At 37.5% G+C, this 27,942-nt stretch overlaps 1 protein-coding gene across 1 annotated transcript; it reads left to right on the forward strand.

Moving 5' to 3' along the window:
- The first annotated feature begins 298 nt into the window (after positions 1 to 298).
- On the forward strand, positions 299 to 27,266 carry LOC149008558 (rhodanese-like domain protein). Its single transcript, XM_089164543.1, has 9 exons — positions 299 to 457; positions 6,223 to 6,384; positions 7,131 to 7,236; positions 7,348 to 7,546; positions 7,725 to 7,806; positions 10,331 to 10,413; positions 12,159 to 12,291; positions 14,325 to 14,505; positions 25,862 to 27,266. Exons 1-9 carry the CDS (start codon positions 299 to 301, stop codon positions 26,599 to 26,601), a joined length of 1,845 nt encoding a protein of 614 aa, XP_089020669.1. The 3' UTR covers positions 26,602 to 27,266.
- Positions 27,267 to 27,942: the final 676 nt, after the last annotated feature.

Genomic DNA, 27,942 nt, shown 5'->3' on the forward strand with positions numbered 1-27,942 from the left:
AATGAAATGGTTAAGAGTAGGAATAATCGTAACCGTAGCATTAGAATAATACTCAGTGTCCATGATCAGACGGCTAACAGGAGGGAACTGGACACTGTAAGAACAGGAGCGGATAAAAATCCGACCAAACCGTGTTACCTATCAACCTCGACGGAAATTTATCAGGTTTTTAAATGGACCATCATTTCCTTCCATAATCAAACGGCGATGGAACTGAGTGTACGTTTTGCGACGCTGTAACCTGTAAGGCTGTAACCCAACTCCGAAGACGCCTTGCGAGTGTGTCCCTGAGAGAGAAATGTCACTGAAGGAAGAGGAAGAAGAGGGCGTCCTTCTCTACTACAAATTCGTGCTTGTGCCAGACACTCAGGATCTCGTTAGCTTCTATGATTCGAACTGCCGATCACTCGGTCTCCTTGGTCGAGTTCGTATTGCTTCAGATGGTGTTAATGTCACTGTGAGTTCATTCATATCCTCACGCACCGTTACCTTTTATTATTTTAGTTTTCTAGCTTACTCTCAAGTCTCTGTCTAGTTCTTTTTAAAGAGATTGCTGCTGGATGAATTCTCGTGAAAATTGAACCTATAAAGGATGTAAATCCTGCCTGGTTAAGTGAGCGTAACTGTTAATTCTGAATCATATAACGTAATGGGCAACAGTCCTGTACTACTATAAAATTCAAAATGTTATCAACAACTAAAGGGAAGCATCAAAATGTATTGTTTTCTTATGTTCAATAAATAAAACGTTGTTGACAGAGGGAACGTGCTGATGAAGTGATTAAAACAAATGTCCAAGTGGGCTAGTTGATAAACTGTCGTCCAGTGGGTTGGGTGCCTAATGGGGTTCAATCTTGAATGTATGTTGGGTGCCTATTGGGGTTCAATCTTGAATGTATGTGCTAGATTGTGAAAGCTTAGTATAAGATAGGTTAATTGAATGAATCGCCCAAATGAACAAAATAAACCAAGGATCTTGTGCAAAAAAGTTGAAGACAATCACAAAACAAATAACAACAAACCACCACAAGAATGAAAGAGAAATGTAAGCAACACACAAGAATTTTACATGGTTCCCTAACCCGAAATGTTCAAGATTAACTACATTTACGGGGAGGGAATCCACTATTTTAATCTTCAAAATATTACAAGATTTGAGAATAATACAATGTTACCTCAACGGATCACACCACCTCTCAAACTTCCTTGAAAACATCCTTCCACCTCCAAGCTCTTAAAGAAAACCCTTCAATCCAAGCTCAAGCTTCAATGGAGGAGTTGCAATGGAGAAGTAGAGAAGAAACACCTTTCTTGCAAAACCAAAAGAAGAAGAAGACCCAAGAGCTCAATCCCGTTTTTGCACAAAACCCATGTTGGAATTCACTAGAAACTCTCTTTTTTCTCACCCCATTTACCTCTCCTAAGGCCCTCTTAATGATACCAAACGCCTAACTCATGTTTAACACTACGTGGGACGCTCCAAGTTCAAATTTGAACTTAAAAGATAAAGTGATTTTCATCACAAACCTAACATTAAAGGATTAATTTTTACGTGTTCTATTTGTTTTGGGTAGTTTTGGTTTCAATCAAGCACTTTATGTTTGGTAATAGAGATTGATAAGCTGGGGCTTGTGGCGGAGAAGGTTGTATGGGTTGTTCTCTATGGAATTTCATTGTTGACGATCTACATTTGCTTAACCCTTCTGCGAAAAGCGTAAATACAATATTCAGTTAATGGTTTCTTTGCTCCTGATTGTGCAGCCATACTGGCTCTTGTTTATCCTGAGGGCAAGGGCATTTTAAGGTCAGTGGAATTTACATGCTAAGGTTGCAACAATGCATGTGTGGCTGCATTGGGTGGGCACTAAGTGTCACGCCCCCACTTACCATGGTCAGGTGGTGCCCATGACACCTAAATCTAATTGGGTGATGTGGTAGTTATTTCTCTTTAACTATTCTTTCCAAAATACAAGTAAAATATCATAATAACCATAGCAAAAACATTAATCTATTAAGAGGGGGGGGGGTAAATACTCAAGCATAGATCATTTGATGGCAACTACAACTTTAATTATATTTGTCATTGAGTACAGCCATCCGTATTCCAAAATCACACCAACTACTAAGCTGAACATTTACTAAGAAAATCACACCAACTACTAAGCTGAACATTTACTATCTTTGTACAAACTCTTAAAATACATACATAATTATAATTGTCCTTGACAAACCCAAGTAGCTAGCATAATCAAAAGAGACCTTGGTTCTCAGTCCTGCTCCTATATCACTATGCTTTTACCCTTATCCTGTGTTGTCTGTTTGTGCATGATAATGCGGTATGAGCTAAACTAACCCAATGAATATTATAAAGCAATCATGTTACATACGAGAATAAAAACATGACATGCATATTTTTTAAGTAAAATATTTAGTCTCTTTGCAAATACATAACAATGCATGTGTCATGATAAAACATTCAATCTCATTATATAGGTTCTAAAAGTATTTACAAAAATAAATTATTCAAACTCTTTCAAATATTCATTTTTCTCTTTCTCTTTCATTATATTCGTAAGCCTAAGCAGAACCATGGAGGATGTAATCTCTTTAGACCACCGAAGTGGCAACTTTTTTTACCACCAAAGTGGTTTCATTCTCTGGGCACATGGCCATGTACACCTTATAGTCTATTGACATTGGTTTAGAGTTCATACCCAATCTTTTGACTATAACTTTGGCTACAATGCCTAACAGGACTTACAAGGGCATATCTTTTATTCAATTTCAATTTTGCATTTTATTAACCTTTTTGTTTAATCGTTAAAATGCAAGAACAATGAATGATCCATAATTAAAGAAGTCCATTGGATTATTAAATCATAACAAACTTTGTAAAATACTTGCATGTAAGCACATACATCATGCATGGAATAATCATTTGCTGAAACAATTGATTATTCAAGAAAATATTACTGTATACATCATATACATCAAGACACATAAATCTTTCAAAACAATCATGATACCTACAATAAAATTGTATATAGCATGGATTGAATCAAAATACTCATAGATACATCGGTCATTCTTGTCTTTTAAACCAAACGCTGTCTTTCATGAATTACAGTTCTAATCCTCTTTTCCTCCTTTCTCAAACAAACTCCTTTTAATTCTTTTTCTCCCTCTTCTCTCTTTCTGCTCCTCTTTTTCTTTTCAAATTTCTCTCCATGCAACCCCCACTCTGTGATCTATATTATAATATTTTCTTTACAAATGGAGAGGTACATTCTTATTTATAAGGATGGAAAATTGATAAAAGAATAATTTCTTTAAGTTTCTACCACTTTCCTTAAACTTCTTCCTTCTTTCTACAAGTTTCGACTCTCTTCTATTTTCTTTTTCAAGTTTCTATCTTATTGACACATTTGTCGATTGCTGAAATCATCCTTGCTAGGTGTCAGCATACTACATCTTTCCACTTTCTTTTACTTTCTTCTTCAGGTTTATACATTCTTTTGATTTCTTCTTCAAGTTTCCATAAGTTTCTACTTTCTTCATTTTCATTATCACTTTATCACTTCACTATTGATAATTAGGTGACACGTGTACACTTAGGTCCGTCTTTCCTTTTCATTGTCACTTCATCACTTTACTATTGATACTTAGGTGACACATGTATGCTTAGGTGTCTCCCCTTCCTTTTCATTATCACTTCATCACTTTACTATTGATACTTAGGTGACACATGTATGCTTAGGTGTCCCCCCTTCTCTAACCACATGTCATCATCTAAACCATTGGCAACGCACATTTAATATCATGTATGTAGTAAAATCTATGATTATAATAATGGGCTTTAGTTAGAGAGGTGCGGGCCCACCTTGTGGTCTGCTTATTTGGTCTACTTTGAGGTTAACCTCTTAGTACCTCTAAGTGCAGAAAATTATGATGGTCATTGAGGGTGGTCTAATTTTGCTGTACGGGAGACTGGCGAACGAAAACACATTTTAATCCAGTTATAGACCAAGAGTCCAAATGTCGTCATTAATCTAGAGTATTGGGGTATACCAACACAACGTTAAAATAATAATATAGTGAGATGCGGGGCATCACATTAAGAGGTAAAATGAGGCACAAAGGATTTGGCTTTGCTGTTGAAGCGGGGTTCCTAGCTTCTCAGGAGGCAGCCATCCTCTCTACTGAATTGAGTAATTCATTGGGATTCATAGTCTGCCTTGTATTCCTTTTAGGCTTTTTAAGTAGGCTTAGAATTGGAATGGATCACAACTTTAAATATCACATGCTATAATGGCTAAATTGTTCGTATTGTAAGTTTCGTCATCGTACATCTAATTTACTAATCCATTAGTTCACTTTCAAACAATAACTCCCCACATTGGCTAAATTGTTCATATTATAAGTTTCGTCATCGTACATCTAATTTACTAATCCATTAGTTCACTTTCAAATAATAACTCCCAATATCCACTACTTGTAATCTGTTAAAAACCACAAAAAAATGCCCGAATGCCTAACAACTTCACATATTATTTGTAGATTCCCATTCAACACAGCCATATGTTTGTCCATGTATCACAATGCTGGCATGTGACATAGTACCAGCTACATGCATTCTCAACAATGAGCCCTGATATCCATTTGTGAGTATACAGCATAACAATGGTTGATGTCTTTATTGTTTGCCTTTTCAGTTACTTTCTCGTAGACATGTGATAGAGAATATCCTTCACATCCTTCTGTAAATGAATCCCTTGAGTTGGGAATTGGGAAGCAGACCCTATTCCCTTCTAGTGGATTCTTTAACCTCCATCATCTGTGTTAGAATGCTTGCTTGACTCTTACTGTAGCCAATTGGCATGTGAGATTTTACTTTAAGGGGAATGCTAAACTCACACTAGCCCACCGCCCATTGCATCAGATATGCAGCATACTGCATTCAGGAATGTGCTCGCATAAGGTCAACAGAATACAGTCTTGACATTCGTGTTTGAGTTATTCTGGGAGAGGTTTTGCTGTCTCTCTCATCAACCAGGGTACAAATATTTCATATGAAGCATTGGTTGAATCAGATAGCCAGTGATGTGCATCGTCGGAGCTGACTGTCCCATAGCTCCCCATCATTATACATAGTTGTCTGTATCTTGATCTGGACTAAGGGGGTTATCTTGAAACTTTCTCATGATTCTAGGAATTGAAGATCCAGAGTTCAAGTTATAGTAAGAGCCACCTTGACCTAGCTTGTTATGATCACCAGACCATTTGGCCCTTTGCTGGTCCTGATACTAGGGAGGACCTACCCGTTTGGCTATGTTGATCACCTTCAATGTTTTGTAAGCATCATGAAGGTAATGATAGTAGCTAGTCTACAAGATTGAGGATTATTGTCTGATAGAAATTGGTTTGTTAGGGTGTTGAATAATGACTTGGAAGGCGTCATGAAGATGATGTCGCATAGCCAAGACACAAAAGTGTACATTCTGTGGCATGCTAATAATGGGTTTAGGCCTCAGAGTCCACTTTATAGGCAAAATTAAGAGACTACTACTTATTGGGAAAGAACACATTGAAGAAGGCGGTTGAGGACAAAGCTAGATACTCTGGGAGATGACTGCTGGAGGCTATTGTCTAGGCACACTTATATTAACAATGTGCTTCTGTTTCCCTGCATATGTAAGTGTATCAACTGAAATTTGTCATAAACGTCGATATTAGGCTCTCCTTCTGCTTTACCCTTCAGTTGATTCTTTTTTTGTTTTCTTTTCAAGTCTGTTTATCATCTTTGTTAAAAATTGGTATTGAATGGTACATTGAAGTGTTCGATGGGGTGGGTGGGGGGGGGGGGGTTTCTCTTCTATTGAGATTTCAGGCTTTTAGGGTTCTAAGTCCTAGTTTACTTAAATGAGTCTTTAAGTTAGTTTCTAATCGATTCATAAAGTTGTATTAGAGGCTACTCAGATCTGCATTACAAATAGAATTCTTGAGTTATCCAATCTGTTAGATATAAATAAGACAGTGGGGGAGACTGTTGAGCATTGATCAGAGCTCTCTAGACAGTCCTGTTATCCACTATTCTCTTCTCTTTTAATTCTGGTTGCTAAAGTTGAGGTTTTGTAGATTTAGCATCATTACAATTTTACCCTTATTTTTTTTTCTTTCTTTCTTAATTATATATTTTTTAAAAGATTGGTGTACTTTTTTCAGGTTGGTGGAAAATTATCCTCACTGGAGAAACATATTGCTGTTCTAAAGTCAAACAACTTATTTGAAGGCACAGATTTCAAGCTTGCGTCATGCCACTGCCCTTCAAATGAAAAAATTGCTGAAGAATGTGGATTCACATCACTTTCCATTCGAGTTGTCAAGGTCTGTTTGAATATTTTATCATTATAGTTGGCTCAAATTCATTTATTTATGGTTTATTTCTTATTCTTATTTTTGATAATGGGAAATCTTATTTTATTATTTTAAAAACCTTAAACATGGTCCAGCAATGTCATAGAAGGGTTCGCACTCTGGTAATGCATAGACTAGTTGTTTTCATGCATGTAGATGTTCACTTGGTTTCTAGTTGGTGGGTTGTTGACTAGTGGGTCTATGAAACAAGCTACTTGTTGACTTACCTTGCTCATTTTCTGACTTAATGCAGTATATTATATTATTATATATTGCTTTTCTCTCTCGTATGGTGGGGTGTCTATTTTTCATGGGCTGTAAACTTGGAATTTACCGATGTCACTTTCTCTCTCTCTCTCTCTTTCTTTCTTTCTTTTTTTTTTTTTTTTTTTTTTTTGGGTTGTTGTGTGTCATTTATAGTTTGTTTAGTGTACACATGCTTGAGGAGGCTTTATAAGAAAGCCTGAAAAGGATAAAGGCACTGGAGACCATCATAGACTACACTTATGTTATTTTATTTTATTACTTTATTATTTTTTTAATTCCCGTGGATGGGAAGAGTGAAGAGTGAAGAATGATAACAACCAGAGTTTGCTATAATGATCTATATCAAATGCATGTATAGATGCTGTTTTGCATGTATGTAGCTAATGATAGCTGTGCCTTCTGTAGGAACTTTTGAGTTGGAGCACTGATGACAGTTTGATCTTGTACAGGAACTAGTTACATTTTCTTCTCATCCTCTTTTGAAGTCACCAGCTATTTCTAATGCTGGCAAACATCTCTCTGCTCTTGAGTTTCATTCTGTTCTTCAGAGTGGTGGTAAGTTTGATTTGTCTTTGTGCTGTTTTTTCTCCTTTGTTCTTGCTCTATATTGTATTAGTTTGGAAATCACAGTTACCATTCTGCTGATGAGGGAGATCTTGTACTCAGGTAAAGTTTTGGAGAACCAGGACTCTACACGGAATAGAGGACTTGTTCTGTTGGATGCAAGAAATCTATATGAGACAAGAATTGGGAAGTTTGAGACCCCAAATGTGCAAACATTGGATCCAGAGATAAGACAATATAGCGATCTTCCTGACTGGATAGATAATCATTCTGAGCGGTTGCAAGGAAACTGCGTGCTTATGTAACCACTTTGCTAAGTCACATGATCACATTACAAGTCACTGTTTTCTAGGAAAAAGCTGTTATAGAAGTGCAATTTTGTCCTTCTCTTCCTTTTCTTTTTTTTTTAATCCTTTGTTAATATGTCGTATATTTATTTTGATTGTGATTCTTTCAAGTTCTTGTCATCTATACATCAGGTACTGCACTGGAGGAATAAGATGCGAGATGGCGTCGTCATATCTTAGGTCCAAAGGTGCTGGTTTTGAGCATGTTTACCAGGCAAGTTTCTGATAAAAGATTCCATGTTTTCATTTTTTCTCTGGTGAGAAATAATCTTTGCCGTGTGCTTCTTGAGACATGGGATTCAAAGAGTGCGTCTCTTGTCCTGGTGCAAGGTCCTGATGTGTTTTCAGAATAATAAATGAAGTTCTTTTAGGAGTGAGTCTAGAAACTTTCTTTTTGTTTTATTTTTTTAATAGTTTATTTAGAATGTTAGATCATTTGCTAATGTTTAAATTCATATGAAAAATTCCTCTAGTAAATGTAGAAGGGAACAATGTATTCTGCACCTTCAGTTTCTTTTTGGATTTATTCTTTTTTGGCAGGGAAGGGATTGGAACTGTTAAATTTCTATTAGCTTTTGATTCATTTTATTAAGTATTTATAGATATGAATCAGTGACTGAACACCAAGTTTTCAAAATTGAAATAGACAGGAAATAACTTTATATTGGAAACAAAATTTTTGAGAACTTTTCAGCAGCTTGCTCTCTTTAGGAAATTGATTTTCTGATGAGAGATACTGAGAGAGCTTCAGGAGTTAGCATTGTGCCTTTAGAATTATTCCTAATGCATATTGGGATCCTAGTTTCTTGCGTCAGGCCTTTGATTTAAAGTGTTATTATCTTGTTTGTTTGCTTCTGATATGTTCCAATTTTGCTTCATATCTTTTGATATGTTATCCGTGATGTAGGATAAGATCTTAAATGTGTAACATGATTGTACTTCACCCCTTAGAATAAAGAAGTGTGACATGACGGAATCCTAATTACAAGTATAAGTTGTAACTATTTAATGCAGAGCTGGTTTTAATCTGCATTAGGATTTAGTACTGCATAGGATTGTGTATTAATTCTTTGGTTTATTTACTATAATTGGCTGAACTATAAGGCCCAAAAGTGGCTGGGAATACGAAATTCTTATCTTATTTTAGTGGGCCACATGATGGTGGTGGGCTTATTTCATTGGTAGAAGGGGAATGATTCAGATCTAAGTAAAACCTGTTGACAGGGTCAAGAAGGGGAGAAACAGAGATAGCAAAGATGAGATAGCAAGGGCAAACCATGAAGGATGAAAGGAGAGAGAAACATCTGCATTGGAATTGTAGCAGTGAAATTTAGTTGCTACTGCGATGTTATTTATTCAATTGGCTGAGACTGTCGTTGCAGCAACCTTGGTTGAATTGTTGAACTCGACTTGGATCCTCTAAATGACTTAAGAAATTTCAATGATTTAAAACCATGAATATCATCAAAGTTTGTCCATCCAATGTTTCAACATTTCATCTATCTAATATTGATGTTGAGGAGGCATGTATAAGAAGATCTCCCGTACAATTCAGTCCAGTCATCTCCCTTGTGTGAAAAATCACACTGATCATCCCAAACTCCAGCAGTATTATGTCCTCTTAATTCTGGGACAACATGAAACTAAAAAGATTGATTCTTTAAGTATGCATTTGGTAACGTTTCCATTCTGAGAGACCAGTTCTTATGCAAAACCATTTTTTAATGTTTTTGTGCTAAAAGACCATTCTTTGCTTGGAAATGGGCCTTTGATAAATCCGTTCTGAAAATATTTATAGAACATTATTAGAATAAGTTGGTTTTAATAAACTCGTTTTCAGGTTTCAGTCGTGACCAATTTTATCATTTCCATTTCTGTTCTTTGGTTAAAACATCTTTTTAGTACGGAGAAGTGATATAATCCATATTGAAGGAACTAGAAGAGCTAGGGGTAGACCTAAGATAACCTTAGGAGAAGTGGTGAGAAAGGATATGTATAGCTTAGGCCTTGTATCTAGCATGACCTCGAACAGAACTGATTGGAGGGCAAGAATCCATGTAACCGACCCCATTTAGTTGGGACAAGGCTTATTGTTGTTGTTGTTGTTGGTTAAAACATTTTTTTAATGTTCTGCAAAGGTGTTCTTCAAAGTTCAAACTACTTTTCTGACCGGTCCGGTCCTTTCTTAAAGAATAGAAGAACGAACCATTTTAACAAATGCCTCTAACTTGTTCTTCCGTTCCCAAAGAGCAGAAGACCGCCAAAAACGTTTTCTGAGAACGTTACGAAACACGCTCAAACTTCTTCTTCTTTTTTATATATTTTTTTCTATGTTTTAATTTAAAACCATATTGTGTACTGGAGTTTCTTCATGTCGAGTATTCTGGCAGCTTGCTTCAAATGCACCAGCAACAGAAAGGAGCATCTGTCCTAGAAAAAGACAGATGAACACTAAAAAATAGAGCCAAAGTAACCATCCACCTCACAATTTATGCTCTCCTTTTCACTGGTGGCACTTTCATCTTTTTCATTCTTTAGGGTAGGGGGTGTGGGAAGAAGGAGAATATAGGTGATGCTATTTGAGTTTGATTTCATGAATGGAAACTGTTATTGTACATGTAACAACTTTTTTTGGAGATGAAAAGTTTTTCCTTTTGGGGGTGGGAATCTGTTCAGTATTTTTTTTTTCTTCATTAACAGTACATGCCACATCTTTGATCATACCTTTCTTATTGCAGCTTTTTGGTGGAATACAACGGTATTTGGAACAATTTCCTGATGGTGGTTTCTTCAAAGGAAAGAATTTTGTTTTTGACCACAGGTGTTCTTCTTTTCCCTGTGCCATCCATTCATGTGTACTTCATCACAGTAATTTGCCCTATGCTTAGTGGAAGATATGATGTTCATGGCACGTGATTGGCAAAGTTGCTGGATACTTGAATCCTGAGCCAAATTGTCCGCTTTGGCAGGGTTCAAAGTGTCTGCCTATTTGGTGTTTTGGTTAATTCTTGAACTGTGTCATGAGAACCAAGTCTAGATGTCCCAAATTACAGTAAAGTTTAAACAGATATTCTAAAGGCTATGTTATGGGTTATACAAGGTTTGTTTGATTGAGCTGCACCTTTTTCTGATTGCCTGATGGGTAAAGCTTGAAGAATGAGGCTCAGTAATATATCTGAAATCTGGACAAAAAGCAAAAACATGAGGTAGATGGAGGAAATTCATGCATCTAATAAAAACCAAAGTGAGATCTCTTGTTTCAATCAAGGAGGTCTTTTTTCTTTTCCCTCTCACCTCTATCATTAAGAGGTTATGAATAAGGAAATTGATTTGTAACAATGCTATTTCAATTGATCAATTTGTTCACCGTACAGATTGGTTGGATTGCCAATCAACAATTTGATAGTAGGGCTCAATTTGTGATTTCAATATTCTTCCCCTATAATTGCTGATAAATATTTAGATGACTTTGCTACAAATTCTCATTATCCATTGATCTAATTATTAGATAGCTTCCAATTATAAATGTAATTATTAGTTTTCTTCCATTATTTCCCTTATAATTTATTCTTCTATGTTTGGATAAACAGGAACATATCGAACAAATTTTCGTATTCATGGTTATTTACTTGTTACGAGTTTGGGAAGATGAATTTAAGTGCTTTTACTAAATCTTTCCTCGCTATGAGTTGTGAATATAAGATTTCATACAGTTCAAACCTGAAAACAGGCTGATGTAAATCGATATTAGCTTAATATTGACAATCAAAATAAACTGGAACTGCCCCCGATCAAAACCGACCGAAAAATAAAGTTTCTTAATGCTGTAGCTTTGGTCGCACTCATCCCCAGACTGAAACCAATTCGGACTGACTGAGACCAGGCTGATCTGACTGTTTGAAGATCCTTAACTTGTTTTTGGTAGTCTTTGAGTTTTCACAACCTTTTTTAGGCTTGTCGCTATTGTTTCCTTGGTGTAGCTTATAATTGCCTTGTTTTCTCATTCTGCCATCAATAAATATGGCTACTTACCCCCAGCCCCATGCTTAAAAAGAAAAAAAAGAAAAAAAAAAGGGAAAGGACATAAGAGGAAGAAGAGATAGATTGCAGAGCAAGATGAGGCTGTAGTACGCAAAGAAATAGATGAAACACTGGGAGCTCTGAAGTGGAAGAGAGTGGGAGTGGGACGGAGAATCAGGGCATTACAGAGGAGAATAGGGAGATAAATGAACTTGTGCAGCTGCTGAAGTGCTGTGGTGATTGTTTACCATCACAGTTGCATGGTGTCTACCATTGCACCAGTTTGTTTCTGCATTTGTCTCGTCACTTTGTTGACCTGGTTGAACTTAATTTAGATTCCCAGTCTAGTTTCTAATTTGAAATCACAGTTAGCAATCCTACAGTACGTGTGCATATGAACTGCAGTTTCCTGATATTGGGATGTAAGCATACCTATTTCCATTTTGATACTTAAGGGCTATTGACTGAAGAAACAGCTAGGGATGTTATACCATAGATTGTACAATTATGTTGAAAATGATTCCAACTTTTCTGCATTGGCTACAGAATTTCCGTTGGAAGCTCCACTCCTGACATTGTTGGATCCTGCCTGCTTTGTGGGTGTGCATTCGATGATTATTCATCAAGAAGCCGATGCACTTATTGTCGGATGCTGGTCTTGATATGTGATGGTTGTCAGGTTTGGATTAATCTGTTAGCCACATCATATGTGTTTTGTCATTTACCATGAGCTGTACATCTTTTCCTTGTGATTTTATTTACTTAAATTATTTTTGGGAAAGACTTTTATCTTGAGGGCAGAAACTTTTGCTTTTTTAAAGGTGTTGCAACCACAGAGGTTTTATGGTAAAGATTCTGTAGTAATCAAATCAAATTTAGTTGGGTTTCGTTCTTAATCTTGAGATGGTTTAGTCAACTACTGCTACGCGGTCTGAAGTTTCTTCTGGTCGCCAGCAGTTTTGTAGTGCTATTGTAAGTAGTAACTTGTATATCCAATGGTGTGAGAATGCTTCATGTCAATTGACAGTCGTGGCTGTCTTCCTTCTGCTTTCTTCTTCTCTTCTTTGTCTCTCTTTTCAAACTTCTTGAGTTCTGGTTTGCTTTTCTGACATTGCTTTAGCTTTTCTCAATAGTTGCCATTTCATGACCAACTTTTTTGAGTATGGTGACAAGAAGAAAATATTGTTCCTTCATCAAATATTCTGACCTGCAATGCTTAAGTTTTGTCTGTTAATTATCTCAAATTTTTGGTTCAAAATCAAGTGGGTTATGCCAATCGAGTCTCAGCAAAAACTTAATTAGTTAGTGACTTTGTATTATTTAAGTACTTGAAAAATAATTTTTAAAAAAATATGCAAATCAGGGTGAGAAATTGATTATGGGTCCTTCTGATTTCTTCTTCTTACCATCTGGTGGGGTCTGGAATTTCTTCATGAGTACATTTAAGTATTCTAAAGAAGACAGACTTGAAATTTAAGCTTACTCCAGTCGCTCGGGGATAATGCACCTGCAAATCCATTGCTTCAGATGGGATTTGTGCCCACTCTTCTCCTGAAGTGTACAATTATGTGTCGTTTAACGCCACACAAGGGTGGAACCAGGATTCAATATTGGGGCTGAAGAATGGAAGTCCAGATTGGGGAAGCATCAATGCTTTTCACCACACATATTGTGTGGGCCCTTATAAGACCCATTGGGGGTCCCACCTATGAATTATGTTATTATATTAAGGAATAGTACCACATATTTTTTGTGGGGCCCACACATATTTGAAAAAAAAGGTAAATTATTGATAATGATATTTTCTTTCCGACAAGATATAGGTAAATTAAAGTATCAGTACAAAAAAAAAAAAAATACACATGACTTCAACCGTAAAAAGTCAGATGCAAACCAAAATTTTCTTTGGTAGGAGATGCAAACCAAATTTTTTTTCGTTTAGGTAAGAGAGGCAAACCAATGGTAGTACCTTACTAACTATAGACATTTTATTCATAATATAAGATCAAAAACAAAAATTGCAGAAGAAATAAAGAAACAAAGAATATAAAATCAAATAAAGAATAAAAAAAAAAAAAAAAAAAAAAGAAACGGAAGAGAATAAATAAGAAGAAAAGAGGAGAGAGGAGATATTGAGAGAGAATAAATAGCGATTGAGGAGTTAGTTTCCAATTAGAAATGGCATTTTGAATATCTAATAAGATTTTTTTTCAAAAATTTCCTTTAACCTACGATTATAGAAAGAGAAGAAATAAATAGGAAGAAAAGATGCGAGAGAGAAGAGAGGGGAGAATAAATAGGGATTGAGGGGTTAGTTTTAACTAGGGATGACATTTATACCCATTATTTTACCTTTAAAAATTGTTCTCAATATTGAAGGGGGGGGGGCAAATAGTGATATTTCACATGCGAGAAGAGAAAAAACTGGAAAAATGAAGGAAATTAATATAAAAAATAAAAAAATTGTCGCTTCAAAATTTGCACGGCATTGTTGAGACAATATTAATTAGGTATACATTCATTTCAGTCTCTTGGCAGTATGGCATCTGTAGAGAATTTTCAATAAAAGTCCACTACTTTTTTGGTTTTCTATCTATTTTGATTGGTTTTTCATTTGTACACCCAAGCTCATTGACCATTTTATTCATTCTTGGCAATTCAAGTTTATGTTTCTGTATATGCTTGAACTTATTTTTGTTATCTGTGGTTCAGGGAAAGGCTGGTGCCTCATATGTTTGTGAACTTTGCCAGAAACATAGTAGTCGAGGACAAACAGAAGATAACCCATCTCTAAGAGAATCAACTCCGGATAATAACTCTGAGGCTGTTGGTCTTGAATCTTCTACCTTGTCTGGTTATGGAACATTGCTTCCTGAAGTCCCTTGGAAACATGGTAAGGTCTGTATCTCTTGTGCATGGCTTCTCTTTCATTCAGATTGGAATATTAGAATGGGAACCCTTGACTCTTCATAGGTTTCTCTTTTCCTGGAGTCAATATCAATTTTTTTGTGGTTTCATGCTCTTGTACCTTTCATTGTGGATCTTCTGATTTCTTTGCAACAAGTTTTATAAGGAACATGAGAAGAAGGGAAGACAAGTTTTAGGCCTCCTAAGTTGTTTATGATTTGGTGAGAGTGTAGCCAAAGTGGAGAGAGGCTGGGGGTTCTCCGCCTCTCTCTCTGGATCTCCCCTTCTTCTCTCTGCTTCTCCATCTCTCAGTTCTGGTCTGTTTCCCTGTTCTCGCATGACTTGTGTTTCTCTTATCTTCAATGCTGCTGCTACTGCTCTTGCTAATGCCACTGCCAGAAATCTAGTACATGCGACTTCCTCCTCCATCGTCCTCCTTCATCATCCTCCTCCATTGTCTTCCCTTTGAAATGGAGAAACCCCACCTCGAATGCTCCCTTGAAGCCAGTCGCGCCTCCACAAGTCTGCAGTCTGTTCATGCCACTGTGTTGTAGATCGCATGCCTCCTGAAGACCAATCGCCAGCCTCCTGCTACCGTCTTTGCAAAAGCCACTGCCAGTCTATTGCCCCTGGAAGACCAATCGTCCCTTAAAGATAGGATGTCCTCAGACCAACCCTCTGCCTCTCTTGTTCCATCATTGATTTTCTCCCACCCATTACAATAGATGCTTCTACCGCTGCAACCATTTCGACAGTCCTCTCCATCGCCGATGTTGCATTTTCCTCAGTCAACCCCTCGCGAGTGCTCCAGCAGCTCCATACCTGGGGATTTGAAACCCTGCAAAGCCAGCCTTGCTTCTCTGCCCTTGGCTCCCTCAGTGATTCAGGCCAGGAATCTGGCTGCAACTCAGGCTGTGATTCCTGCTGTTCTCACTACAATCTCTGCGCCTGACACCTCTGTACCGATGATGCTTTCCCTTCCCCAAGACTTCCCCCCTGGTCCCCCATTTCCCCAGCGATCTCCTCCTCTCCCTCGATTGTGAGTTGCAGTTGAGACTCCTCTCTCTCTCTTCCCTTGTCTCACCTCAATTCCCGTTCCCCCATGGACTCAGCTTTTTTTTAACTCTTAATTCTTACTGAGCCCACTGCCCACCCTCACAGCCCAGTTCTTCTCTTTAATTTTGAATCTCTCCCTTCCCATGTCTCCTCTTATAGCCCACCCCATTCCTTGCTTGGCCCATCCCCTCTAAGAGTGGGTATACCCATCCCAAGCCCGTCCTCCCCTCCCTTCTGTTTCCTGTAGGCCCATCCCCCCTCTTAGCCCAACCCCTCAGCTTTCCTTGCTTGCCCAGCCATCTAGGCCCATCTCTGCCCCTACCATAGATGTTGCTCCTAGTCCTTTATTGGTCTCCAATCGTAAGGGTTGCCAAAGATTTACTATTGTCTTACGTTGCTGTGATACAAATAGAAATCCAAAATAGGAGATGTCTAGCTTGTCTATAGTGCTTTCTGTTTTGCTCTTTTATTGTTGCTAGGCTTGTTGCTTATTTGGTTGCTTGTTTTGAGCAGTAAGGCTCTCGTTCCTCGGGCTTTGGCTGTTGTGCTCTTGTATTTTCTTCTCTTTGGTGATGAATTTATTTATTCATTCATTAAAAAAAAGTTTCATAAGGAATATGTCTTTCTCAGCATATTCACGTCTTTTTTCGCATTTGTAATTGTTAGAAAAGGGCAATTTAGGAAGGGATTGATCCATCGAGAGTTAGTACTTTGCGCTAACTCTCGATAGGAAAGAGTGGTAGGAATTAAGAGTTTCTTACCAATTGAAATAGGTTTATGCTTTCCTATATAGAATAGACTTGTAAATTAGCCTATAAATAGAAAAGTTACTTTGAGGAGTGCTAACAAGAAAGATGAGCCTCCACAACTAAATTGTGGCTTCCATCCTCTCCTCTCCCTTATTCCTCTTTCTCAAAATAACATGGTATCAGGGCTGTAGGTCCTCTTATTCCTTTCGATTCTATAGAAAGGAAAGAAATTGTACCTGGAGAAGAAGCAATCGAGAAGCAGCAATCATCTCTGTTTTTTTATTTATTTATTCAGTTTTGAATTTGTCTGGTGTGGCTGCTATCGGTTCTGCTTCATAGGAGAAGGAGCAATCGATTGTGAAGAAGCAGCAATCGTCCGGGTTTTTTTTTTTGATTCAGTTTTGAATCTGTCTGGTGTGGCTGCTGTCGGTTCTGCTGCATAGGAGAAGAAGCAATCGATGGTGTTGAGACTTCGAGACTTCGAGAAAGAGTGAGAGAGATCGATTGTCTTAAAAAGTGAGAGAGATCGATCGTGGTTCCTTTCAGTTCTGCTTCTTAGGAGAAGACCTGCGATCAACTTTCAGGTTTGGTCTTGAGTTTCGGTGGTTTTAAGGAGAGATCGATCGTTGAAAGACCTGAGATAAGTTTTCTGCTTTGGTTTGGTTTTAAGTTGGTTCAAGTGGTCCAAGTTGGTTTATTTAAGTTTATAAGATTAATCTGAATCTGGGATTAATCTGGAAATAATTCTAATTTTGATATTGATTTCTGATTTCTGATTCTGATTTTTGGGATTTGATTTTAAAATTGTTTGATATGGGAGAAACTTCAAGTAAAAATACTATGACTGAAATTATTTCTTCATCCTCTCATCGGTTAACTGAGAAGAAATTGGAGGGTGGATCAAATTTCCACCAATGGAGGGCTATAGTTAAAATTGTTCTTACTGGACGGGGACAGATAGATCATTTGACTAAGACTGTACCCATAGATGATGATACTTGGGCAATTGTTGATGCACGAATACTTGGGCAGATGTTTAATTCCTTGGCCGATAATATTATAGATTTGGTGACTCACTTACAAACTGTGAAGGAATTATGGGAGTATTTGAATGTGTTGTATTCTGGTCAGAATAATCTGGCTAGAATCTATGAATTGTCCCTGGAATATTATCGAGTAGATAGAAAAGGTAGAGATATTACCCAATATTTTGCAGATTTTAAAAGAATGTATGAAGAACTTAACTCTATTCTGCCTATCTCCTCTGATGTCAAAACTATGCAAAATCGAAGAGAGCAATTAGCTGTTATGGGTTCTTGGGAGGTCTTGGAAAGGAGTTTGAGGCAGTTAGAGCACAGATTCTTGGTAGTGATCATGTACCCACGTTAGCTGACACATTTTCAAGAGTTCTTCGTGTTGCAAGGGAGAGTACCAATAACTCTACAGAAAATTCAGCTTTGGCAACAGTTTCTCAAGGCACTTATGGTGGACAGAGTATAGGACGAACTCGAGGAAATAAAACTGGAAAATATCCAGGGTCACACAACTCTACTGACAGTCCAGACAAGTTAAGACTTGTCATCATTGTGGTCGTCCAGGACATATTCAACGATACTGTTGGAAGCTTCATGGAAAGCCCCCACACATGGCGAATGCAATTATCACTTTTGAATTAGAGTCTACAACTACTAAAGTTCATCCTGAGGGTAAGACTGTAAAGATGACTGAGGAAGATTATATTCGTTTCACTCAGTTTCAGGCCACTCAACCACAATCAGCCACTGCCACCCTTGTTCAGACAGGTAATGCTACTGCTTGCCTTTCAACCACATCTCGCCCATGGATTATTGATTTAGGAGCTTTTGATCATATGACTGGGGCTACAGGTATATTTTCCTCTTTTGTTCCATCATCCTCTTTGGTTACACTTGTTGATGGCTCTCATAACAATGTTAAAGGAGTGGGTACAATTCAACTCACTCCATCCATTACCCTACCCTCAGTTCTTTACGTACCTAATTTGCCATTTAACCTATTATCTGTACATAAATTTACTTCCACTAATAATTGTTTGGTGAAATTCTTTCCTGGATATTGTTTATTTCAGGATCTTACGACAAAGAAGATGCTTGGTAGAGGCTGTATGTCTGGGGGGTTGTATCTATTCGAGGAGATATCCTCTACTGCTTGTTCTAGTATTTCCATCCCTCATCAAATACATTGTCGGTTGGGGCATCCCTCTCTGGAAACCCTAAAATTGGTAAATAAAAGTTTTCATTCTCTTTCAAAGTTGGATTGTGAGTCTTGTCAATTTGGAAAACTTCATCGTGTGAGTTTTCCTCCTCGTATAAACACCAGATTAGACCACCCTTTCTCTCTAGTTCATTCTGATGTGTGGGGACCCTGTCCTATTAGTTCTACTTCAGGTTACAGATACTTTGTTACATTTGTGGATGATTTTTCAAGAGTCACTTGGCTTTATTTAATGAAAGATCGTTCAGAATTATTTGACATATTTTGCAATTTTGTTATTGAAATTCGTACTCAATTTGGTGTTCCTATTGGTACTTTTCGTAGTGATAATGCCAAAGAATATTTCTCTGATCCGTTTTGTAAATTTATGGCTTCTAATGGGATTCTTCACCAATCCTCCTGTGTCGATACTCCTCAACAAAATGGGGTTGCAGAAAGAAAAAATAGACACTTATTGGAGGTCACCCGTTCTCTCTTATTTGAGATGAAGGTTCCTAAATCCTTTTGGGCTGATGCAGTTTCAACTGCTTGTTATCTTATTAACAGGATGCCTTCATCTGTCTTAAAATGTGGCATTCCTCATTCTCTATTATTTCCTTCATCTCTCTTATTTACTTTGCCTCCTCGCGTATTTGGTTGTGTGTGTTACATTCGTAATCATCGCCCAGGGATTTCTAAACTTGATTCTCGTGCACTTAAGTGTATTTTTATGGGGTACTCTTGCACTCAAAAGGGATATCGTTGTTATTCTTCTGACTTACGAAGATATTTTGTTACTGCAGATGTGTCATTTTTTGAGTCAACTCCTTTTTCCACTGAATCTCATAGTTTAACTGGCCTAAATGATGATCTATGTATTTTTCAAAGTGTGTCTCCACAGGGTACAGTTCCTTCCCCTCTACCTGTGCCAGACATCACCAAAGTGTACATGCGCCGGCAAAAACCATCAGCTCCCCCCTCTGCACCTACGGTCTCTACCTCTGTGTCGACTTCGTCTGTTGATCCTGCGGAAGTTCCTGCCGAATCTGACCTTGATATTCCCATTGCTCTTCGGAAGGGTACTCGTTCTTGTGTTCAGTATCCCATCTCTAACTTTATTTCATATTCTAATTTATCACCTGGGTTCTCTCTTGCTTTATCTACTATTGAGAATTATCCTATTCTTAAGAATGTTCTTGAAGCCTTGTCTAATCCTGAGTGGGTCAGTGCAATAAACGAAGAATTACAAGCATTAGAAGACAATCAAACTTGGGATCTTGTGCCTTTACCCTCAGGAAAGACAGTTATTGGTTGTAGGTGGATATTCACTGTGAAAATTAATCCTGATGGTTCGTTAGCTCGCCTGAAAGCTCGTCTCGTTGCCAAGGGCTATGCTCAAGTTTATGGCATAGATTATGTTGATACTTTTTCACCTGTTGCCAAGCTTACTTCCATCCGTATTTTAATCTCTCTTGCCGCTACATACAAGTGGCCCTTGTTTCAGTTGGATGTGAAGAATGCCTTCCTTCATGGAGATCTACATGAAGAAGTGTATATGGAGCAACCACCTGGGTTTGTTGCTCAGGGGGAGAAGAATAAGGTTTGTCGCCTCCGCAAATCATTATATGGTCTCAAGCAGTCACCTCGAGCATGGTTTGGACGATTCACTACTGTTGTAATAGAATTTGGGATGACTCGTTGTGAAAGTGATCACTCTGTATTCTTTAAAAACTCTGATGCAGGCAAGATCTTTCTTGTAGTTTATGTTGATGATATTGTCATTACAGGAGATGACACTTCAGGAATTGATAGGTTAAAGACCTACTTATAAGAGAAATTTCAGACCAAAGACTTGGGCAAGTTAAAGTATTTTCTAGGAGTTGAAGTTGCCCAATCAACAAAGGGCATCTTCTTATCTTCAACGAAAGTATGTACTGGATTTGCTTTCTGAAACAGGAATGTGGGGATCAAAACCCATAGACACTCCCATGGAATGTAACTTAAAGTTAATGCTAGAAGATGGAACCATTCTTAATGATCTAGAGAAGTACAGAAGGCTTGTTGGGAAGCTGAATTATCTGACTGTGAGTAGACCTGACATTGCCTTTCCTGTCAGTGTTGTGAGTCAATTTTTGTCTGCCCCACGAACATCACACTAGGATGCAGTTATATGAATTCTGAGGTATCTTAAGAAAGCACCAGGACATAGGCTTCTTTACACTAATCATGGACATAAAAATGTAGAAGGATTCTCTGATGCTGATTGGGCTGGATCACCTATTGATAGAAGATCGACTACAGGTTACTGCACATTCATTGGAGGAAATCTTGTATCATGGAAGAGTAAGAAACGAACTGTGGTAGCAAGATCAAGCGCAGAATCTGAGTATCGTGCTATGGCACAGGTAACATGCGAGATGGTATGGATAAAACAATTACTCCAGGAATTAGGAATTATTGATGACATACCAATGAAGTTATGGTGTGATAATCAAGCTGCGGTTCATATAGCATCAAATCCAGTCTTTCATGAACGTATCAAGCATATTGAAGTAGATTGCCACTTTGTTCGTGAGAAGTTACTGCAAGGCATAATATTCCCCAAGCATGTGAGGACTGGAGAACAACTTGCAAATTTGTTCACCAAAGCTCTAGGGAATACAAGGGTTACCTATATTTGTAACAAGCTGGGCATGAGTAATATATATGCTCCAGCTTGAGGGGGAGTGTTAGAAAAGGGCAATTTAGGAAGGGATTGATCCATCGAGAGTTAGTACTTTGCGCTAACTCTCGATAGGAAAGAGTGGTAGGAATTAAGAGTTCCATACCAATTGAAATAGGTTTATGCTTTCCTATATAGAATAGACTTGTAAATTAGCCTATAAATAGAAAAGTTACTTTGAGGAGTGCTAACAAGAAAGATGAGCCTCCACAACTAAATCGTGGCTTCCATCCTCTCCTCTCCCTCATTCCTCACCTTATTCTTTCTCAAAATAACAGTAATTTGTGGCTAAATTTTTTCAGTGGCTTTGTACAAGTTGAACGCGAAAAAGGACTCCACATGAAAACACTCACATGGCTTGACAATTATAAAATTTATTGTGGTATAAAAAAATATTTGTCTTATTCTTCCTAGCAACTTTTAATGGGTTACTTGGTTTCAAATTAGACAAAGAGGAAACAATCATTTGCAAAGAGCAGGTGGGAGACGTGGGAGATGGGGGGACTTTGTCCTACAACTAACATTCCTTGTAGATGCTATGCTTAGCTTGGTTTCAAAATGTAACAATTGTCCAGCACATAATAAGGTCTTTGAAGCCTTTCCTCAGTCTCAAAGAGAGTATGGTATCCCCATGGGATACCCATTGGGCAATGTTAAAAACAAAAGCAAAAGTCACCTATTAATGCAACCTAGAGGGGGGTGATAGGTTGTAACTAGTGGATTTTTCCTAATTTTTTGATTTGATTGTAGATACAAGATTAAGTATGCAAATTTAAATATAATTGAGCAAAATAAATTGAACTTAAACAAATTTGCAAACACGCAATCCACAACACTAGATTTTTATAGTGGTTCAACTATTCAAGTCTATGGCCACTCTCTTGGCCTCAAAAAGAGATTTTCACTAATGATTCTCTTTCAATATGGTGGGTAGAGAATCAAACCCTTACAATCTTTGTTAAGGGGCAAGAGCACCCTCAACAATCTTTGTTCACGGGCAAGAGCACCCTCTACAATTCTTTGTTCATAGGTAAAAGCACCTAAAACCAATTCTAGTCTACCTAAACTTAGAATTGAAAACAACCAAGTACAATAGATGGTTAGAGATTACCTAACAAAGGGTGTGACACTTTACTCCTTGTGTGAGAGTGATGCAAATGGAGTGAGTGCACAAAGTAGATGATTTGCAACACCAATGACCTTCTAGCAGCCTTCTATCACCTTAAGCTTTGCTCTAATGAGCTTGCTTAAACAACTTGATATGTTGTTCGAGGGTAGAGTGAGGATGAGAGGCAAAACAAGTGATTTCTTATAGTTTAAAAGCTTGAGAGTAGTTGGGGAGCAATAACTCAATTGGCAAGGTTAAGGCTCACAAATGGAGGTGGTTGGGCTTATATAAATGGCATTAAATTGATTGACCCAACCTTCCAACGAATATAAAGTTAAGTGAATTTTTAGTCCAGAGGATCGCCGTCTAATTCAAATAGAGTTCAAACCTAGTGAATTTTCAGTCTAGACGGATCTTCGTCTAATTCAAATAGAGTGCCATTTGAGAATATAGTTTAAAATATAGCCGTTGGGCATATTTTAACCAAACGGAATTTCCGTCTGGCATTCTTTGACCAAACAGAATTCAATCTCAAATTTCAAGGGGATTTAGGTTCTCCTAACCAACCCTTTGTCCACACATATTTTCCTAATATGTCTTAGGTCAATCTAATGACATAACGCACATGGTTTTGATGCAAATAAGTGCAATTACAATTATATGTGCAAGGAGGGGTCCTAGGCCCTATTTGCTGAGTCTTATTGTTTGAGCTTGAGTGATATTCATTGATGTTCTTGAGTCTTCTTGCACTCCCATTCTTCTTACTTATCTTGACGTGGACTTCATGTTCATTTTGGTTTGGTCTTGGCCTTGACTTGGCATTGTGCATATGATGTTGAGATGGATTTGGTTCACTTGCTCTCATATTGAACTAAAAAAACATAACTCAATATAGCCATTAGTAATTCATGTTTTTTTATCATCAAAACTAATGGAGGTTGATGGGGCAATGCTAATATGGCATTCCTTAACAATCTCGCCCTTTTTGATGATGACAAACACATGAATGATGGAAAATATGAATAATCATTAATAACAAGAATTTATCATTTATATGCATGTTATCACATATTGTCCATGAATAACTTCAATGAATTACCTAATTGTTCTTCACACACTCTCTCCCCCTTTTGCCATCAACAAATAATATAGAGCATATGCTCCCCCTCAAATAACTCTCCCCCTTAACATATGCTCCCCTTCACATATGCACATGGTAGAAGATCTCGCCACCTTAAAAAACTGAGATCTCGGTCGAGATATGTGATCTTTTTGCGTTAACTCGGTGGCCCATCTTGATGGGTTTTGGGGTCCCAATTGGGTTGAAACTTGGTATTTAAACTATTTAAGGCATTTTGAACACATTGGTGGCCTTGGATTTGTCAGAAAACAACCCTAAGTATGATTTCTAAGTCTACCCATAGTATGAAACCGAAATGTTGTAGGATTAGGGAATGCAAGGTTATACAACATGTATAATAGAACATTTAAGGCATATAAATGAAAAGCAAGTGTATCAAATGCAGCAAGTAACCTAAATGTTATCAAAATTCCATCCATTTGAGTATCACAATCTCAATTTTCAAGAATAGAATAATAAAATTATGCAACCATTAGTAGTTCTATATAAGTCATTAAATCATTAGTTCATAAGACATGTAGAGAATGATTGATCTTCCTTCGATGTTGTAGATGTGATAAGAGTAGTTGTAAGTGAAAATTCAATTGAAATCCACAAAAAAAGAGCAAAAATTGCGAGATCCAGGGTGAGATATGGCGAGATATCCCAACTCTCTGCTCTCGACCTCCATCTCGTTTCGCCTAATTGAAAAATCGAGATATCTCGTAAGATCTCCCACCATGCTTGAGAGTAGTTGGCGAGCAATAACTCAATTGGCAAGGCTAAAGCTCTCAAATGAGGGTGGTTGGGCTTATATAGATGTCATTAAATTGCTTGGCCCAAGCCCAACCTCCCAACGGATTTAAAGTTTAGTGAATTTTTAGTCTAAATAGATCGCCATCTAATTTATACAGAGTTTGTTTGAGAATATACCCATTGGACATATTTTAGCCAAACGGAATTTATGTCTGGCATTTTGTGACTAGAATACTAGACAGAATTCCATCTCAAATTCTGTGTAAAATTTAAAGGGGATTTCGGTTCTTCTAACCAACCCTATATCTATACATATTCTCATAACATGTCCTAGATCAATTTGATGACATGATGCACATGGTTTTGATGCAAATGAGTGCAATTACAATTATATGTGCAAGGAGGGGTCATAGGCCCTAATTTGCTAAGTCTTATTGTTTGAGCTTGATTGATATTCATTAATGTTCTTGAGTCTTCTTGCACTCCATTCTTCATGTTCATCTTGACTTGGACTTCATGTTCATCTTGGCTTGGTCTTGGCCTTGACTTGACATCGGGCATACGTTGTTGAGATGGATTTGGTTCACTTGCTCTCATTTTGAACTAGACAAACATAACTCAATATAGCTATTAGTAATTCATGTCAGTTATCATCAAAACTAATGGAAGTTGATGTGGCAATGCTGACATGGCATTTCTCAACATCACCATTAGGAATCTCTCTCCAAAATCTCTTTGATTTTCGTCTACCAGGCTAGAGAAAATATAAGGATTGAAGGTTAGAAGGTGCTGACTAACTCGAATTATAATAGTTCTTTCTCTTGTATGGGCAAGAGTTGGTATCTAGTCCTGCTATCGTTCTCCCCTCATTTTTAAACGCCATCCCCATTGACTGGGTTTACCCCCACTACAAGTAAAAAAGTAGTCAATTTTTTAGGACTAAAGACAAAGGAGGGTTGTAAAAAAAAAATTAAAAATGATTAATATAGTCATTTTATGTTTTGTTCGAGGTGTACAATGGAAAGCTTTGAATGAACTGATAAGGAGTGATATTATTTAAGATTGGAAGAACTAAAACATCCGAGGGCAGGCCTAAAATAGTTCTAGAAGTGGAAAGCATGTTAAAAAAATGGCTTTGAAGAAAGTTGATTGGTGAAAGGGGATCTATGTTAGTCCCCCTTTTTTTAGTTGGGATAAGGTTAGGTTGAGTTGAGCCTAGACCTTAGAGGTTAAACATATTCATGCCTGCACAAGTAGTCAATGCAGACACAGGTTAGACTGCATATATTGGATGCTTTATGCTGAGCTAGTCAGACTTTTTGATTCCTAATCTTAAAAGAAGTGGCAAGTGGCCACTCCATTTATGACACTAATATTTGTTTCTGAATAAAATATTGCACATCGACTTTCAGCGTGAACATATTTTCATATGTTCTATCGTTGGCAGATGCAGACCTTAATTTTCTGGTTGTAGTGTTTCTGGAATGTTATTATGCATTTACTTAAATTCCCTCAGCTTTTTCTACTAGAATACTTTCACTGGCTTCTTGAGTGTGGGGTTATACATTGAACCAGTTTTCTGACTGTTCTATTTCTTAGATTCCAGGTCTTCAAGGCGTCTCCGAATCCTTTGCTTGCATGGATTTCGGCAGAATGCTTCTAGTTTGAGGGGAAGAACAGCATCATTTGCCAAGAAACTTAAAAACATTGCAGATCTTGTTTTCGTTGATGCACCCCATGAGTTGCCCTTCATTTATCAGGCTTGTCAAGCTGCAACCTTTTGCACCTCCCCAATACAACAAATTCCACCACCAGGGGAGATGTGCAAGAAGAGATATGCTTGGTTGGTTGCACCAGAGTTCAATGGATCAAAGGGAACAGATTGGGAGATGGCGAGCAAAGCATTTGATCCTCTACAGTATCAGCAACAAACTGCTGGTTTTGATATATCACTGGCTTACCTGGAAACTGTCTTCTCTCAGAAGGGTCCATTTGATGGGATCCTGGGATTCTCGCAGGGAGCAGCAATGGCTGCAGCAGTCTGTGCACAGCGAGCTAAAATGGATACTAAAATTGATTACAGATTTGTGATTTTATGCTCTGGATTTGCTCTAAACTCTGTTGATGTCAAGCCAGGATCAATCAACTGCCCCTCTCTTCATATTTTCGGGAGTTCCAAAGGTAAAGACAGGCAGATATCATGCCAGACCAGCAGGGATCTTGCTGGGTTATTTGAGGAAGGCTGCTCAATGATCATCGAACACGAATCAGGCCATATAATTCCTACACAGTCTCCTTATATTGACCATATCAGAGACTTTCTTCAGCGTTTTGTCTGATTCTTTGAGAGCTTGTGTTTGACATACAACTGCACAATCACCCAGGGATCCCTTGCCATGCACATGAGGCTTTGAACTGATTTTCCCTTGCCAGTGGCAATTTTCTATCTGCAGCATGGGGAAGAGGGTGATCTGGTTTGAGTTCCTTTTACGTTTAATGTTTAGTGAATCTGGAGTTTTAAAACTGCAATATGGTAAAAAGATGTACTTTTTTTATGAACTGGGTAATTTCAAGGCTCCTAAGGTTTAGGAAGATAGTGGGAAAAGTCACTGATGATTATTGTTTGGATCCTAGTCCAAGTTTAATCCGTATCCTGTATAAACAGCCACCAACACTGCAGGAATAACAAATAAACTAGTATGTTACTTGAGAAGTAAATGTGTACATGATCAACAGTGAGCTTATCACTAATCCCAAGCAACATCATTTTCCCTACCCAAAAAAATAAAAAATAAAAATAAAAATTAAAAATTCGAAACCATATTTGGGTCTATGCTGAAGATGCAATTTGATTGATTGATGACTAATAGTTGGTGAATGGATGTTTTTGAATAGAGAAAATATCAGTTTAGGCAGGACACGATTTTATTATATCATTCTTTGATTCAAAGGGATCATTCATCAGCAGCCTGATTGCCAGCAGGATTCTTAACTCTCAACAATATACCCCCCCTGACCCAAAAAAAAAAAAAAAAACTACATACCCCTTCAAGCCTTTTGAATATTGTTGACAATATCACACACCTCTCTTCATATTTTTTGTGCTGTAATTTTCATATTGTTCCTAAAGAATGCAATTCAGTTGTTCATTCTCTAGCTGGAAAGGAAGTCGTCTTGACAGGGAGGACTAACTGACTAAATTCCACTACTTGGTTGTCGGATTTATGTAATTCACACCTTATCTTGCTCATGTTCTTTGAAATGAATGTTTGTTTACCCAAAAAAGAAGAAAAGAAGAACAAGATGCCAATGATCCTTGTATGGGTTGAAGTTATTTTTTGAGGCAATGATTAAAATACCTGTCAATTCGTATAGTAGCAAGGCTCCAATTAACATAAGCAGAAATTTGTTGCAAGGCTAAAAAAAATACCTGCTCATAAGATGAATTACATGTATTAGTTGCATTTAAACTAAATTCAAAATGAATACTTACAATTGATTCATTTTTTCAAAATCTAATCAATGTATCAAAGATTTCTATGTCAAAATAGAAGTTTCATTTCCTCAAAGGATTTGGTCTGGGTTCAAATCAAGGTCAGCCGGGCCAGGTTAAACAGGGCCGACACCTCAAAGGATTGCATTTTTCAATTCCAACCCGCCCTTTGAAAAAGAAGAAAAAA

The sequence above is a fragment of the Hakea prostrata genome, chromosome 8, assembly GCF_041222555.1.
Source record: "Hakea prostrata isolate BN-2017 chromosome 8, UWA_Hpros_2, whole genome shotgun sequence".
NCBI lineage: Eukaryota > Viridiplantae > Streptophyta > Magnoliopsida > Proteales > Proteaceae > Hakea > Hakea prostrata.